The sequence below is a fragment of the Panicum virgatum genome, chromosome 3K (assembly GCF_016808335.1).
Source record: "Panicum virgatum strain AP13 chromosome 3K, P.virgatum_v5, whole genome shotgun sequence".
NCBI lineage: Eukaryota > Viridiplantae > Streptophyta > Magnoliopsida > Poales > Poaceae > Panicum > Panicum virgatum.
In genome coordinates, this window is record NC_053138.1 from 22,042,761 (window position 1) to 22,060,593 (window position 17,833).

Consider the following 17,833-nt stretch of genomic DNA (forward strand, 5'->3'; position numbering starts at 1 on the left):
GGGCTTGCAATTTGGCCCTTGGCCGGATTGGAAGCAGGGGAGGCCGGTCACGGCCGGATTCCGGTGGGCCTCCTCGCCGGCGGCGAGGGTAAAGGGCGGAGGAGGTAAAGGGGGTCGGGCCGCACCTTTATTGTGGCCGTGAGGCGTAGGGAAATGGCCGGAGACGGCTTGCCGGCATGCAGGGTGAGGGGGCGGCGGTGGTGAGATCACTCTGGTGAACTCCGGTGGCCGGGGCGGGCGGAGGAGAGGCCAAGGAGCTTCAGGGAGCCGAGGTCAAGCAGATTTAGGGGTTGGTGGAGGGTGGGGCGAGCTCGATCGATGGCTCGGCGTGGAGGTGCGGGCGGCGGCCATGGCAGGCATGGCGGCGTGGCCGTTCCGGCTGGCACAGGGCCAGATGGCGGTGTTGTGGGGCTGGGCTAGCACCAGCGCGGCCGGGCAGTGCCGGCGCGCGCGAAGGCGCGGCCCGGTGCCGCGCGGGCACTGCTCGCGGCGTGCGGCAGCGGCTGGCGGCCATGGCGAGCGCTCGCAGGCAGGCTCAGCCGGTGCGGCCTTGGCGCATCCGCACACGAGAGAGGAGATGGAGGGAGAGAGAGAGGGGCAGCGGCAAGCAGCAGCGTGAGACGCGCGGCGCGTGCAGCGCTCTGACAGTGCCGTGGCCAATTTGGCTTTGGTGACCCCGGGCAAAATATTGGTGCTTTACAGGATCCATGATCAATCTTGAGTAGACAGCAAAAACGTTGGCGTTGCGATCACCGTCTCGCCGAAGCACCGCGCCCCGGCACGTCTCTCTCGCGCCGAGAGAGCCAATCGCAGTCGCTTGGCGAGAGCAGGGAGGGGCAAGCTCGTCAATTCACCCGCTGTCGTCGTCCGCCTCCTCCTCCCACTCCTACGTCCCACCTGCAGAAGCAGAACCCATCCGGGCCGCCTATTTATAGGCGTCGGCCGCCGTGGCCTCCGCCAGCATTAACCAGCAGCTCGCACACGCGCCGCGGCCAACTCCGTGAGGCCGTCCCCCCGCCCGCCCGCGCCGCGCGAGAGAGAGAACCGCAGAGGAGCCGGGCATGCAGCGCCTCGCCTCCTCCTCCTCCCGGAGGCTCCTCGGGGCCGCGCTCGCCCCCGCCCGGGCCAACTCCAGCCTCTCCGCGGCCGTCGCCGCCGCGTCCCCGAAGATGCCGGGCTTCGACTACACGCCGCCGCCCTACGACGGGCCGCGGGCCGAGGAGATCTTCCGGAAGCGGGCCGAGTTCCTCAGCCCGTCCCTCTTCCACTTCTACGACCGCCCCGTACGTTCGCCAGCCCCCCCCCCCCCCCCCCCCCCCCCCACCATCGCCACTCCCCCTCACCATCGCCACTCCAGTTTTGTGGGAAGGAACCAGATTGATTGATAGGGGTAAAACAAGAGAAACGATTTTGTGATGGACTTCTCGATTCCCGTCATTTTCCTGGAAACCGGCATCGATCGGGCAAAGTGTAGTATCAGTTAAAAGTGAACTGCCGAACTGCAACATTTTTGGGAATTACTGCAGTTTACTTAAAATTCTTCAACAGCCATTAAAATTCTACGCCAGCCATATGAAACTGTAATTTCCTAAGTTTTCTGCTTTTCTGATTGATTATCTCTTGCTGATCGCTTTTATTATTTGTTTGTTTGTTTGTTTGTTTATTGTTTTAGTAGGAAATGTCGTCTTCTTGGTAGTCCTTTCGCACAGAAGTGTTCTTTGTCGGTTTCCGATAGGTTTGGTAGGAATGCCATGTTCCCATGTGCTCTATCCTTATCTCAAGTTACGTGGGATCTGATAATGAGCTCTGTCCCAAGGTATCCTTCAGAATCCCCCAGGATGCTAGCAGCCACAAATTCTGAATTGTTTGTTTAAAAAACAAATTCTGCATCGCTGGCAGTACAACTCGAATCGGGATCTTAAGTGAATCAAGAAAAGAAACTGGTCGATAGCAAAGTAGCTAGAGGACAGTATGTTGTCTCCCCGTTGTACTAGTAGATCTTGTTTCCAATTGCAGATGCCAGATGGGTTGACAAGTGATAGGTGACCTTTGTATATGATTTTCTTGGGTTATTGCAATGACATAGGTAGGTGTTCAAGGTTTGTAAAAATAGAGGGCTGCCAAGTTTGTGAAAATTGAGGATTTTTCTGAAGAACTATGCGCATTCTGCTGTCTTTTTTGTCCTTCAGTCTCGCTTATGTTTCAGCTCTTGTTTTAGTTTTGTGTTGCTGTTAACTGCTCTCAGTAGGCCGAGTGGGTTGGTGGCTGTGGGTTCCAATCCCGATTTGTTCCCTGTCTGTAATTACGCTTATTGTGCAACTTGTGGACCATTTTCTGCCTTGTTAATGCAATGGGGCTGTGCGTCGTCCCGCCTTTCTACTCTAAAAAAAAAATATGCCCCTACCGAATAGTTTGCACAACTATGCTTTGGGTTTCTTAGATCTCAAACATATGTAGCTGTGCAACTTTTTTCTCTGTTTCTGAAAATACATGGTTACTGGCAACACAGCATTTAAGATAGCCATTGCGAAGTACATAAACAAGGTCAAGATTGAATTCCTGTAGATAGTACCAAACGGTGTACCTAACCTGCTGACTCCGGTTCCTTTGGAGCTCATGTGCAGAACTCAGAGAAGACGTGTGCCACCCATCAAATTTTAAAAGGTGTACTTATCTATTTGATAAAGTTGGCACAAAGAAAAATATTAACAATCAGCTTGCACTTTGAGATCCACATCCACCTGCATCTCCAAAAAGGAAACAGCAAAGTTAACCCCTGCATGTTGTCATTCTGTCATTACTTAATATGTGAGACCATCTAGGTGCTTCTTGTAGGATATGATATAAAAACCTGATGAAGTATATCCGTTTTCCAATAAACCAATACAAGCTAAAGTATGTCAGTGCCACATCATTATTGCAGTTGAACATAGTTGATGGAAAGATGCAGTATTTATTTGATGAGGATGGTCGTCGTTACCTGGATGCTTTTGGTGGCATTGCAACAGTTTGCTGTGGGCACTGCCATCCTGATGTGGTTGAAGCCATAGTAAACCAGGCAAAGAGGATCCAACACTCCACAGTTCTGTATCTCAATCATGCCATTGTGGATTTTGCAGAGTCATTGGCATCCAAAATGCCTGGTGATTTGAAGGTAAAGAAACTCCAAATATTCCTGTATCTAAAGTTACTACAGAATGAATATGCTCTTTTGGATGATTGACACTCACGGAAATTGCTATTGTTCTTTTCAGGTAGTTTTCTTCACAAATTCAGGCACGGAGGCGAATGAGCTCGCACTGATGATTGCACGTCTTTACACTGGTTGCAATGACATTATCTCCCTCAGGAATGGATACCATGGGAATGCTGCTGGAACAATGGGTGCTACTGCTCAATCCAATTGGAAATTCAATGTTATTCAGGTGGGCACCCCCTTCTGTTTTCACTACTGTAATAAGGTGAACTACACAGTATTTTCACCTAGAACACCATATGCAAACTAATGGCGTCCCGTAGCTATACTTGCATTGGTCCCTTGTTATTTGCACCACTGTACTTTAAAATCTCCATTTAGTGTTTTGTTTTGTGGCAAAACACCATTATGATTGCTACTTCATAATGTGTCCAGACGGGAGTACACCATGCGCTTAACCCAGACCCCTACAGAGGTGCTTTTGGCTCTGATGGGGAGAAATATGCCAGAGATGTTCAGGAAATCATTCAATTTGGGACTACAGGGATAGTTGCTGGTTTCATTTCAGAAGCAATACAGGTACGCTAATATCAAAACATCATCCGAGCATCTTCACTATTTTAAGGTGTTCCAATGAAAAAGTGTTTTCCTTTCCTGAACACAATACAATTTTTTTCCCCCAAGGGGGTTGGTGGAATAGTGGAATTAGCACCAGGATACTTGCCAGCAGCATATGATATAGTAAGGAAAGCCGGTGGTCTCTGCATTGCTGACGAAGTTCAGGCGGGTGTTGCACGAACTGGAAGCCACTTCTGGGGATTTGAAGGCCACGGTGTTATCCCAGACATAGTTACCATGGCAAAGGTAAAGCTTGAAAACCCTCCATGATGAGGCTTCATGCATAACTGCATTCCATGATTTGATCGTCCTCCAGTTTATCAAGCCATTGGCTGACATTTTCCATTTGTTGACCTTCAGGGTATCGGGAATGGCATACCGATAGGAGCCGTCGTGACAACACCGGAGATTGCTCAGGTGTTGACCCGTAGAAGCTACTTCAACACCTTTGGTGGTAACCCTGTCAGCACTGCGGGCGGGCATGCAGTTCTCAAAGTGCTGGAGAAGGAGAAGCTCCAGGAGAATGCGTTTGTTGTAGGCTCCTATCTGAAGGAACAACTTAACAAGCTGAAAGAGAAGCATGACAGTAAGTAGGCAAATGAAAATGAAGCAATAAATCAGGCCGTTGTCACTCGCTACTTACATTGCACCTGTCCGTTGTGCAGTCATCGGTGACGTTAGGGGGAAAGGTTTCCTTCTTGGAGTTGAGTTGGTGACAGACCGTGAAAAGAAAACGCCAGCCAAAGCTGAGATCTCACATGTCATGAACCACATGAAAGGTAAATGTGTTCTGCTTTGACAACCTCTTCCAGGCTTGCAGATAGATGCAGAACTGTCTCTGATCTGAGCGCTCTCTTCTACAGATATGGGGGTGTTGGTTGGGAAGGGTGGCTTCTACGGGAACGTGTTCAGGATTACACCGCCGTTGTGCTTCACTAAAGAGGACTCTGGTAAGGCCTGCTTCTCAGCTGAAGCGATTCCTTTGTTGATCTTTGATCCGCAACTCTACCGTGGAAATGACGTAGAAACTCCTGTTGCAGACTTCTTCATCGATGTGATGGATATCGCGCTCTCGAAACTGTGAGGCAGGCTGCGCGAAGATGATGCCATGTACATCTGTTGATCCGTAAATAAGAGGAGATTCGCGAGACAGCACCTCGTTGTCTCGTGATCCGTGCTCGCCAGCTTCAGCTTCGTCCAGTCTGCTGTTCCTCCTTATCCAGTCGTTTAACAACTCCTTGTTTGAGATCAATAATAAGTTCTTTTTCTATGTTATATGAGCCCTGTATTTCTGTTATCCAGAAACAAACCCCTGTGGCCCTGTCACTATTAGGAGATGCAGAGATACGGCTTTACATATGCAGTGCCAATGCTTTGGCTAAACATAACGTGCAATTCAAAAGAAAAAGATCGCGTATCAAATGAATGCATACATATGCTGAGCACATGGGAAAGGAGAACAGACTCCAGAGACGTGAAACAGGCTATGGTTATGGATATGAACAAGCCATCACGATTCACAAGAATGTCATTGATCATCAGTAGCAATGACGTTCTACCCTCTAGTAAAAATAGGCACGCCGCAACCATGAAATTTACCAAAGTAACCAATACTGACTGGCCGATACAGTGATATACATCAAATTTACATCAAGCCAAACGACAGTAGCGACTAATCAATATGATCATCTCAAATTTGAACTGCGGAGGCCTATTTATTTCTACCTATCATAGGCTGGCCACCACCCTTAGGACTTGGCATGCTGGTCGACCTATTGATCTTGCTTCCAGCGCCAAAACTCTTCACGTCGATCAAATCGCCAAACAAATTGTCTGGCATGTAATACGGTCTAGCTGCTGTCGCTGGAGTTTCTTTTGGCCGCTGATTCCCATTCATCCGAGCATCTGATGCCATGCTTGGACCATTGTATGTTTGAGAAACAAAAGAGTTGTAACTATGCATCGGCTTGGGGTTTGGAGACGGAACATGTTGCATTGGCGGAGCAGCATACGGCTTCGACGGAGCTGGATAGGTAGCTGCAGGGGAAACAGAAGCAACGGGAGGGTTTGGCATTTGGTATGTCGCAGGCTGGAAAGGATTGGTTGAGTTGGCATTTGCAGGCATAACCCATGATGGTGCTGGATAGCTGGACACATATTGCTGGGGTTGAGTCTGATATGCTCCAGGCTGAGAGACTGGTCCAGTTTGGGCCCAAGGTGCAACATAGTTGTTGTATGGAAGATATCCCTGGTTTGTTGGATAAGCCTGGCTATTGACAGGATAATTTGCCCCATTTGCCGCAGCAGGCTGATAGTTTGGCGGTACTTCTGGTCCATTAGATGTGACACTCGGCTGAGCCCCATTTTGGCTCTGTGTTGAAGAATCTGTAGATGGTTCAGGAGGACTGTACAAGGTGAGGCTGAGAAGGTCAATCATATCCTGCTCTTTAGTCCTTGTGCCACTGACGGAAGTTGAATCAACAGGAACCAGTGCATTGCTTGCGACTGAAGAGACTTCAGAAAGTGCTGGATCAACAGCTATAAGGGCCTGATCACCAGCACTGGACGATGCCTCATCACTGCTTATCACAGATTTGTTTTTTCTGCACATACATAAAAACGACAATTAAAAGCTAGTTCTGTTGCAAAAAAAAAATCAGGAAAGTACAGTTGTGTGTAGCCCTCTACAGGCCACTAAGTACCTTCTTGCAATTTGAGCAAACTCATCATCTTCATCCTCTTCAACTTGAACCTTATTATCATGTGGAATTGCTGGTGCGGATGCCTGTTGGTTTTGATCCCCTCTCTGTAACTCTTCTCTACTTGGTGTTTCAACCGGTAATGGCAAACCAGAAGCAATAGCATCATGTTTTGCAAGTACACTCTGTAAGCCATCATTTATTTCTAGGCCTTGCTTTAGCAGTTCCTCATCCCTGTATTGGAACCACAATAAAATTTTCACATATTATTTTAAAGTTACACTACATGTCTACACTACCATGCACAGTAGACGCCATCAATTGCAAAAAAAAATGAGCTGATCACACTTTAGCTTATCCAATACATTAAGAACAAGGAAATGTAGCTCTGTATATTCTGAGAGTGATAGACATACCCTGTGGAACTGACAAATCGCATGAGCTTTTGTTGATTTGAACGACATTGATTTACAAGATCTGTAATAATCTCATCTTTAACTGCCATGCGATCAGCGGGGTTCAAAGCATTCACCATATCACGCAGCAATTCTGCTGCATTTCTAATATTATTCAAGCCCTCGAAACTGAACAGCAAAATAGAAAGGAAAAGGGTTATAGTCATGAAAAGTAGTAATAAAAGAAAAGGCTGCACTTCAAATAAACCAATGCTACAGAAGATTGTACCTCAATGTTTCAACATCGGATGTCATTCTCTCATTTAGACTTCCAGAAGGATATCTAGGTGAACCATATGCTTGATGTACTGCGGGTGGAGTAAATATTGGAGGAGCATCCACAGGACGTCGTGGAAACATTACTCCTGACCTCTGTATTCACCACAAGAAAATACGATAAGTGCTGGTACTATAGTTCCCTAAAATGTGAAAAATAAATAATATCACTGGTGCAAACTTGTGCATTGTTGAATTTCTTCCAAGGCGTGTTTTAATAACAAATTAATTTAGGAGAAGAAACACTCAATCACCACGTAGTTCAGTTTTTTTTTTGTGTGTGTGTGTGTGTGGTTGGGGGGGGGGGGGCACGAGGCTGAATAGGTTACTTCAATGTTTACACGCATACCTTGAGTTCAATGTAAGACCAGTAATACTGCGGATATTTGCCTCCAGGTCCACCAAATGCCTCTTGCCATGAATCTATAAGTAATAATGCCTTATCCCTCACTTGCATATCATGCTGAAATGATTGTAGAAAAAACATATATTCTCAGAAATTTAGCATCATGTTTCTCCATTGTTAAAAGAAGAAAATACAAATGAATTAATCAAAGACTACAACAGATTCACAAAGTACGAGAGGCTTAGTGTCAATATACTATGATCTTGAGAGACACAAACGGCAATTTCTGTCAGTTCGCGTAGCATCAGTCAAAAGGTTATTTGAAAGAAAAATTATTGTTCGACCAAAACACAAATTGAATAAGTGATACAAGGAAGATCACTAGTAAAAAAGGATATAGATACCCTTACTGAACCGATTAGAAATTGAGGAAAAGGTGACTTGAAATGGCCAAACTGATTTTTTTACTGTAAAGACTGGTCAACCAAAAACAGTAGGATACAGAACTTAAGTAGCTCTCCTGTTCATTATTATATTATTAGCAACCACAGAAGCAGGCAATATGTAACATTTGAGGCCAATTTGAAGATTGACGATTGTTTAGAGCACAAAACAAAATGCAGATGTGTGCTTCCATGCACAAATGAAATTTGAAAAATTATCAAACAAATACGATGGTAGAAACCAAGCAAAAAAACTGCTACCCTATACCCAATGAAGTTAAAATTTGCTAACAAATGATCTTTTTAATGATCATACCTTCACAAAGTGCTAAATATATCCTGAAAGTTTATCTATATTACATAACATCTGAAACTTCGAAAATTGACAAATATCCTTCAACATCCAACTATTATTACTTCTCTTCGCAAACTTAAAGAGACTCAAATATTGATAGTTGGAGAGGGGATGAGGAAAGTACCCTCTTCTGGACAATTTTAACCATCTCCTGTAAAATATGTTGATCAACAACTTCAAAATGAACATTTTCACCACAATTCTTCATCATTGTCTCCAACAACTGCAAAAATCAGCAAGCAGTGTAAATAACTAAAAATAGTTAAAGCACAACAAATATTCATGACATTGATGATAGTGCGCACCGTCAAAGTTAGGAATTGAACTTTTGGGTCCTTATGCTGCAATCGCTTCTTCACTGCATTAACCACATCCTTGGTTTGCCTGATCCAGAGTGATAATATATTAGTGCTCAGCAAGGGATATGATGAATAAAGTTAGGTATGTTAATCTGTGTATGTCACGAAATTGTAACATTTAAACAAAATAGTATAGCTTAAAGTGCAGATTTTGTAGCAATCTGTTAAGATAAAAGATAAACCATTCTCTGTACAACTATGCAAGCTCTTGCAACATAGCATTGCGCGTAAATGTCTGACTACACAACTGATACCTAACTGAATAGAATTCCAAATGCATTTGTTATCATGAACACCAACTACAAAGAAATTGCGATCAAAAGTTGCAACGAGCACTGCTGTGCTGCCAAGGTACCAGAATCAGAGCAAAGGTTTCGAAGGGCGACACCATGGAGTAAAGGCCATCATATGTCTTGACACTAATCAAAACTACCATCGTTTGCTGAAAAGGAAAGCAAGCACTTGCACTTCCCACTAAAAACTACTGTGCATCATCAGAGACCCCTTGTAGCCAAGGACCCTCTGCAATTTGCAACATAGCTACACGATCACCGTTTACAGAGATTCCGTGACTATTGATAAATACATAACGGTGGATGCAGACAGGACTCCACCTGAGCACAAGTTATAGTTCTCAGCTCACCATCAGCATAAAGCTTTTTTTTTCCAATATGCTACGTATGATAAAGTTGACAACTTGACATGAAAGAAAGAAAGAGAGAGAAAAAAGAAACGAAAAGCTATAGACCGGCAATTTCCTAGAAATCATCTTGCTGAAACCTGAAATTGAACTATGCAGTATCAACCCCCAAATCGCTCCAAATTTTCAACCAAAAACCCGCTCAAGCCATCGGGTCAACGGCCCCAGACCACAGAGCAGAGCGAAGGAACCCAATTTGCAAGACAAGCAGCCGTTTTTCCCCCCGCACAAGCAACACCCCCAACCCCCCTTCGTAATTCTAACTGCCCACACAAGCATCGAAGCAACCACGCCGCAGGCGTGAAAGGCAGCAAGCAAGCGGGAGGGGAGGGAGGACGGCGATCGCTCACCAGCGGTCAGCGTTGAGCGTGTCGCAGATTTCGAGGTTGACGGCCCAGTCGGGACCCTGCAGCAGGTGGCTCGTGGCCTTGTCCACCCGCGACGCCGCCGGCAGCCGCGCCGGCGGCGGGCCCGTGGCCACCGGGTACATCACCCCCTCCCTCCTCCTCCTCCTCCTTAGCCGCGCCTCTCGCCGCGGCGCAAGGCAAAGGCAAGGCTGCCGCCCGATTCCGGCGAGCGGCGGGGCGGTGCTCGGGAGTCGTGCGCCGGTACGGCGCTCTAGAAATTCCTCGTCAACCCGCACGCGAAGAGGAACGGAGCGAGAGGAGAAAGGCTGGTGGACTTGGGAACCCGGAGGACGGAAGCAAAAGAAAGAGAGGGCGCCCGGGGGGCGGGTGCTTATCGACGTCGGACTCGTCGACGCGCTTGGATGACGCGTGGGCCCCGGGCCCGCGTGGCAGCGAGGAGGCCGTGGTGGGTTGCGGAATGGAAAGTGGTTAGAAAAGGTGGAGCCCGGGAGATGATTTGGGTTTAAGCGGTTTGGGTCCAGGGGGTTTATCCGTTGACGGCTGGGCCGTTACTAGTACGAGTAGTGCGCCGCGATTTGGTTCAGGGATTTTGTCGCCTATCTACCCCTGGTCACCGTTGAACTACACCCCTACAAATCCGGGAGGAAAATTCGTTAAGAAAACAAATCCGGGAGGAAAAGATTATTAGTCTGTTTTAATAGGTGGAACTAGTACAAATTATCTGAGAAAATAGGTATACATAAATTGTTGTTATGTAATTCTACAAGTTTATAAAGTGTTTTGAACATCAGACTTGTACTTTTCCAGAGTTAGAGGTAAACCAAAATTAAATGCATTAGATTGCTTATTGAAAAAACACAAAGTCAAAATAAGTAAGCATAAAAAAATAGAATTCATGTAGCCTAGTGGTTACAGTAGCCTCAGAAGCACCATCAGGTCCTGAGTTCGACTTCCGGTTGAAACAAATATTCTAAAATTTATCAGTGTTGTGCATTCAGTGGTATGCGACTTTTCCGTCGAAAGAGAGCGCCTGTGCTGACTTCATCAATTTCGAGGATTTGTCGGCTCAATCTTCGAAGATGCTCATAATCTCAAGGATTTGCCGGCTCAATCTTCGAAGATGCTCATAGGGGTAGAATTTGCGTACGTGTGTTTATAGAGATAAGTGTGCGTGCGTTGTATATGTCTGAGTTGTACTGTGTAATCTAAAAAAGCATCCTAGCCCTTCAGTTTGTCTTGTTTTACCTGTCAACTCTAATATCATCTAAATCCAGTACCACAACTAACAATTTAGTCCTGATCCACGAAACTTTTTTTCCCGGTAGATAGCCATAACATAAAAAACACAGTAAATACGATCGTGGATCTGATTAATATTTGTTCGGCTTGGCGTTCAAGATGAAAATTGGACCAACAGAAACGATGAGGGGTTTTTTTTTTTAGGAAACGATGAGGGGTAAAATTAAGCTATCATCTCTATATTCTTAGCTTCATGATAAAACACCTGGATTAGTTATCATTGGGTGGCAACGTTTAAAATTGTGATACCTTTACAAAGTCGAGTTGACGCGTTCAAATTACTACCCGCATTTTTAGATGAAAAAATCACACATTTCTTTCTCCGCGACGCCGTTTTAGATACAATTTTTTGCTAAAATGCCATGAGAACTTTATAGGAGCTACTACTAATAATGCAACCTAACTCCCACTCTGGGCGCTATCAGATTCCTGTGTTCCGAGAGGTGGGGTGTCACTTCACCCGCCTTTGTAGCCTGTTGGAGTGTTGGTGCCGGCTACCGAGGGTCCGAGGCATCACGCGTTTGGCCGTTCGGGTTCTTCGCCACAGCCCTACCCCAGGCTGTCCGTCATCGAAGCAACGCGGCACGCAACGCAACCATCCCTGATTCCCTTCCAAGCTTTCCATCCAGCGCAGCTCGGCAAAGCCAGCCAGACAAGGAGATTCCCCGACTCCTGTCGCTAACCCGCGGCGAAAGCTCTGCTTAATTTAATAGTTAATTAATTAATCCACCACCCGTCGCGTCACTATATCCTCATCTCATTGACTAATCAAACGGACGGGGAGGGGGCCACCGGGCCAGGAGCAGCCAGGAACCACGAGGATGAGGGCAGCGTTGACTTTGTCTGCTCGCGATGGAGTCCGGTCTCGCGCCTCGCTGGCCGCGGGCGGAGGTTGCTTTCGGCCGCACGAGCACGACGGCGCCATGGGAAGGAAGAAGAATCCACACACGCACAAACCTGCGGTCGCAATCGCCGCCAAAGCCGAACGAGACAATCTTTTCGCTCGCGACTTTGTGCGGCTGGTCTCGAAAAAGAATTTATTTTTTTGGAAGGCTCCAGCCAGCTTCTGGGTCAGTCATGGACAGAGAGGGACACGGGCGGAAATATGGACACGACCAATTCATTACTCCATCCGTTTTAAATTGTAGATCGTTTAATTTTTTTGATTCCAAATTTGACCACTCGTTTTATTCAAAAATTTGTGCAAAATATTACTTCTTTTGTTATGGATTGTTTTATCAATACAAGATTTTCAAAAATAACTTAAATTTGGCTATATTTGTATAAATTTTTTGGATAAAACGAGTAGTCAAACTTAGAGTAAAAAAATCAAAGGAACTACAATTTCAAAAAAGTCAAAAAAGCAGACGAGTAGTATTTTTTTTAATGAAGGCTCAATTCATTACTCGCTGACTGACTCAGCTGCTGTAAAAGCCCAGGTGGTTTGAAACGGCCCAGCCTGTTCTGACCCAGGCCCATCAGCATTTCTTGCCAGTGCCAATAGCCCAATGCGACGAAAGAAAGAGGCTCGTTCCACGAAGGACCGGGCAGGGATTCCTTGCGCGGTTGCGCCTTCGCTCGTCATCGGCGGCCCGTCGCCTCGTCGGTTAAAAAAAATGTCATACTGAAATCTTGGCATGACACTCACGAGAGGGAGAGAGATCGTACATGGTGGCCTACTTACTTCCTCTACGAAAATTACAGGAGCAATGCATATGCTAGTTGTTTTCCCCGCAAACACGGTACGTACTGTACTATACAATATACATACATATATACTCGTACACTTAGGCATACATACGAATAACACTTCTCTGTGCTCTCGGTTGTTTCTCAATGGTAGTCGATCGAGAATCCAGAAAAACTTGAATATTTTCCTTTCTATAACTTGAATATTCAATGGAGGCTTGCACCTCTTATTCTTTTCCAAAAAAAGATTGGCGCATTATTGCCTCTAACTTGTGTCACAACACCAACACTAATTATATGTTTCCACCCACCGTAGTATCCTAGTTTATACTCTTCTAATAATCCAATAATCTCTTATGCTCTATCATAATACAAACGTGGCTTCGAAATAGGAGAGGGAAGGGAGGGGCCGGGACGACCATCGCGCTTGCAAAATATCGCAGCTTATTGGATAAATTTATTAGGCCCACAGCTAACTAAAATTGCTTACGTACCCTTAATATCTGGTTCTGATAAACTATTGTATGCTTTTTCCATCTAACCATCTTCATTCATAGTTCTCCACCTTTCCCGTGTACCTCCTTTTGTGTTTCACATGTGTTTAGTTAAACCCTTAGCTTGATCTATGCGTTTTTGCATGCATAGGAATCAATAATATGCTAATTGCTTCCAGCATATGTATATAATGTGATTTGAATGGTGACACACATCAGCACGTATAACTTGATTTTTTTTTCTATATTGGCAATGATAGAAACAGGTAATTTAGAAGTACACATTGGAGTACTTTGGATTATTTTTGTAAATGGAAAACACAAATATTTTTATACGTATTATTAGCAGGTTAATTTATGCCATTTTAATCACGTCAGATGTGGTAATTTACATATAGACTGGTTTTTGTAATGATCTAGGTGGCTAGGCACAATAAAATGCTGTCGATGGTCACGTCATCTACTATAATTATAAAATAATAATTAAAAAATGAGCAGAGATGCTAAGTAAGATATTCGAACGAAGGTATACAAATTCGAAGAAACCTAACCAACTTCGCATGAGGATTATCCGCTAGGATCAGTTTCTGAACAGCTAGTTTGACAGATAGAGGCACAAAGGTTCAAATATTGGAATACCTTATAGCTGGACTGGCTGGCGACGACATCTACTATGCTTACGTTGATTTAAATGAAACCCTCTTTCTTCGGGATGTGCGTGCCTTTCAAAATTCGAAATTGAACAGACCCTGTATTCGGGACTACTATACCATATTGATCTACGTGCTGTAATACAAAGCATATATATACCATATAAACATTATACTATAAAGACATCTAGAATAAAGGCGAACACTACTGTAGTAAATGTGACATTTGACAAATTAAATAACTTCATCACTGTAGTATAGTACCAACTGATTAAGACCAGATAGACAGGGAGCGAGACAAAACGAAAAAAAAACTGAGTTTGCCTAGTTAGTATCAAATATCTCGAATTGCTAATGATTAAAAAAACATTCAAAGGAAATTTATTAGTTTCCGATAGATAGATGAACTAGATTTAAAAAATGCTCTCAAATAGGAATCAAAATGTTACTGAAATTTAGTGCACTGTAATTTCAAAACAAAACAAGATAGTGTGATCCCAAACCAACAAACTTGAGGGCAAAATTTGAATAATTGTTATCATTGGTAAATGGCCGATATTTTTTACACTACTGCTGAGATAGATCATGGCGGCCGGGTGACAGAAAATCAAACGGTACGGTGCTGCTGGGGTAATTCCGGCCTGGTGCTTATCGCACACATGCATACCGCATTTGGCTAGGAGCCTGCTGCATATGCAGATGCCCAGACCCACACCAAATAATAGACACACATGCTTACAGATTACCCCCTCTGCTGTTTAGGTAGCTTTCCTATGCTCGGTGGTCTCTCTTGCTTCTGCAAAACCACTTCGGTGTCTGCAACTTCAACACTTCCATCATTCAGAGTACCATAGAGGTGAAGCATTTGAAAGAAAGACTTACTGCTGCATATATCTCGAGCATTATTGCATGGTACGGCCGTATGCTAGCGAGCCAGTAAAAATCCTTTTCTCAACTTTCCATGAATGTCAGGGAAGGTCTAGCGTGCCATAAAACTGATTTAGCGAAATGCATGTGCAGATAGCTAGAATCCGATCGATGAAGGTAAAAGAACGACCCCGACGACAATTAAACACTTTTTACCCTTTGCTTTGCTAGCTATACATGCAAAGCCATTTTTAGCATGCGTGTGTAATTTTTTTGGGTGATTCTTTTACCAAAAAATTGAGAGAGGATGAAAAGAAAATATAATAGTATTGAAAAATTACAGATGTGTCTCAAAGTACACTCGAAGCAATCCATATTAATCTTTTAACAACATGTTCAGAGATCAAATGTATAAAATATTTCTCCAGGCATATATACCACACTACTCCATGCTAGCTTCTTCAATTGGAATAAGTAAAGTAGCCCGGCCGCTATTGTACTTATCCTAATTAATCATAGGTCCCATACCTCATTATTGGTTTATTATCGACACACAAGTAGGCAGCAGAATGCAGAAGGGGGCATATATGCACAGAAATGGAGGACAGCAGAAGAGGTTCTCAGCTTGTTTTCCTAGAGCGAGAACAGTATGTGTGTATTTGCCAAACCTCTCCCAAGGCAAAACAAATCTTGCAAAGGATCGAATTCCATCATACTTATATTAACTAGTGTACTAGAAAAAAGAGAGCATCAAACTAGTTAATATTTAGAAAGATAAAGAGGGAGGGCTAAAGAAATCAGAAAAACCAGCACACGTACGGTTGGAGCTGAGGTAGGTAGCAGTGAATCATCAAATCAAAATTAGCAAAAGAGAAGAGACCAGCAATGATATGATCAAGCTAAATACAGCACTCACATGCACTGATGCACATATATACTTTGCACCCGCTTCAAGCTAGAAACCTGTGGATCCGGCAGCTTTCACCCGGTCGAAGTGAAAAGCAAGCTGCTTTTTCTTGTGCTCCCATGCACTCGAACACAAGATGCGCAGGCGAGGCGTGCACGGTGGAGGAGAAGGGCACATGCATGCATCATCAGCCGGCGGCAACCATGCACCCCCTCGCTCTCACGCGCTCATCGGCGCGCGCGCGAGGCGCCCGGAATGCCAAGCCGGCGAGAGGGGAGCAAGCTAAGAATGCATGCACGTGCCCTGCTTCTCCACCTCGCGCACCTCGCCATCGGAGCCGCTGCCATGCCGCCGGAGACGACGACGACGGGTGACCATACATGTACTACCTCTCTCTCTCTCTCCCTCCTCCCTCCTCTTCCTCCCTCCTCCCTGCTGTTGTTATATAAGCCTTGGAAAGAAAGGACTATACTTAAATAAAGACCACCACCACCACCACGCCTACGGTGTAGGGCGAGGAATGAAGTTTACCGGTGCCGCCACTCGGGCACTCGGCAGGACATACCCGCGTCCCAACAGCGCGCGCGGTGCAGCCAGCGACCTGCTGGCGACCTCGCTCGATATCGATCGGAGCCAGAGGTCGCAGCAGCGGTAGGGCCATGCGTGTGTGGAGGACAGGTTAGCACCCGGCCAACAACCTTGCCCGGCCGGCGGTAGTAGGGTCCAGGGCAGCGGTGAGCCGGGGAGCCCGGCCCGCTGGGGGACCGCGAGGTGACAGGCGACTGGTACGTGTGACACTGCCATCGAATCGGAGTGCCCCGGCCTTTCGATCCCTGTCCCTCGCTTTTGCCCCCAACACACAAAGGTATGGCGTGCAAGTGGCGAAGTGACCGGGGGAATGGCGATGTGCGAGCCGCAGCTGATGGCACGATACCTGGTACCGCACCGCCCGCCCGGCGTGGCCTGACCTCACGAGAGGCGTCAGCCATGGGTGCGCGCCCATGTGTCGTGGGAGCATAGGCGGCCGTGCCTCGCGGGAGGAAGCAGGCGACGAGTCCAGGGAATATGGCTTCGCCACCGCCCGATCGAAAGCGGAGCGAGGCGAGGCGGCGACATTCTCTTCGCCTCCCGTTGGCGCGAGGAGGAATTGAGCAGCTTTAGGGCTTTAGGCTTGTTCGGTTGCACACGATTTCATTCCGGACCGGGAACGATAGAAACAATAAGAAATATAATAAGAGGCTCGGATTTATTTCGGATCGGAAATTACTTGCAACAAAATAAGCTCATAATAGATAGAACAAAAGACCCAGATTCATTCCCCATCTCTAGACTTATGTATTGATTTCGGGTCTCTTGTTGTATCTATTGTGAGTTTATTTTGTTGCAAGTAGTTTCCGACCCGGAATAAATTCGGATATCTTGTTATATCTCTTATTATTTCTATCATTTCGGGCTCGGAATAAAACCGTGCGCAACCGAACAAACTCTTATGTTGGTTTGGCACCGGGACGACGGCGGCGGCGGTGGATGCGAATCGTCATGGTGGCTCGATGGTGAGCGAAAAGGTCCAACAATTTTTTGTATACCCGAGCTCGGATTCGACAGCGACCGTCACTGGAGCCGGTCAAAACATTTAAGTATTTGGGCGAGTTAATTTGAATAATCAATAATCAAACTCGACGAGCGGTTCGCGTTTGGTCAAAACTGATTGAGAATATGTTCGATCTTAGCTTGCTTTCGGCGCCCTATCCGCACCGGCCGTATGCTTGTGATGCATCGTTCTCCGTCTCCCGTCGCGCGGCTAGTATAAGGCAAGCTACTCGCAACGGTGCAAGCAAGCGTACAGCCGCGTTGATGGCCATTGAACACCGCAGCCGTACGCTGACGACGACGACGAGCAGGCGGGCAGAGACAGGCTCGTAGTACGGCGCGATTCATTGCCGCCGAGGCAGCGGGGCTCTCTCGTACGTGCAAGGGGCAAGCGAAACGAACCGGGCCGGCGGCTAGCGGCGGTAGCATTTGCTACGGCCGGCCTCCAGATCGAGCAACCTCGATGTCGTTGGTAACGGAATCCCGGAGGCCGGAGCTGACGTGTTGCCCGGCCCGCGTGCG

General features: G+C 46.2%; 2 protein-coding genes across 2 annotated transcripts; one reads left to right on the forward strand and one right to left on the reverse strand.

Annotated features, from left to right (window-relative positions):
- The first annotated feature begins 955 nt into the window (after positions 1-955).
- Positions 956-5,216, forward strand: LOC120698374 (alanine--glyoxylate aminotransferase 2 homolog 3, mitochondrial-like). Its single transcript, XM_039981939.1, has 9 exons — positions 956-1,283; positions 2,924-3,154; positions 3,255-3,425; positions 3,632-3,775; positions 3,881-4,060; positions 4,175-4,400; positions 4,480-4,593; positions 4,678-4,764; positions 4,855-5,216. Exons 1-9 carry the CDS (start codon positions 1,062-1,064, stop codon positions 4,896-4,898), a joined length of 1,419 nt encoding a protein of 472 aa, XP_039837873.1. The 5' UTR covers positions 956-1,061; the 3' UTR covers positions 4,899-5,216.
- Positions 5,217-5,285: 69 nt separating this feature from the next.
- LOC120698373 (TOM1-like protein 6) lies at positions 5,286-10,139 on the reverse strand. The gene is made up of 8 exons (XM_039981938.1): positions 9,798-10,139; positions 8,694-8,772; positions 8,513-8,611; positions 7,594-7,707; positions 7,198-7,340; positions 6,930-7,097; positions 6,517-6,747; positions 5,286-6,417 (listed from the first exon to the last, which is right to left on the reverse strand). Exons 1-8 carry the CDS (start codon positions 9,935-9,937, stop codon positions 5,526-5,528), a joined length of 1,866 nt encoding a protein of 621 aa, XP_039837872.1. The 5' UTR covers positions 9,938-10,139; the 3' UTR covers positions 5,286-5,525.
- Between the last annotated feature and the right edge of the window lie 7,694 nt (positions 10,140-17,833).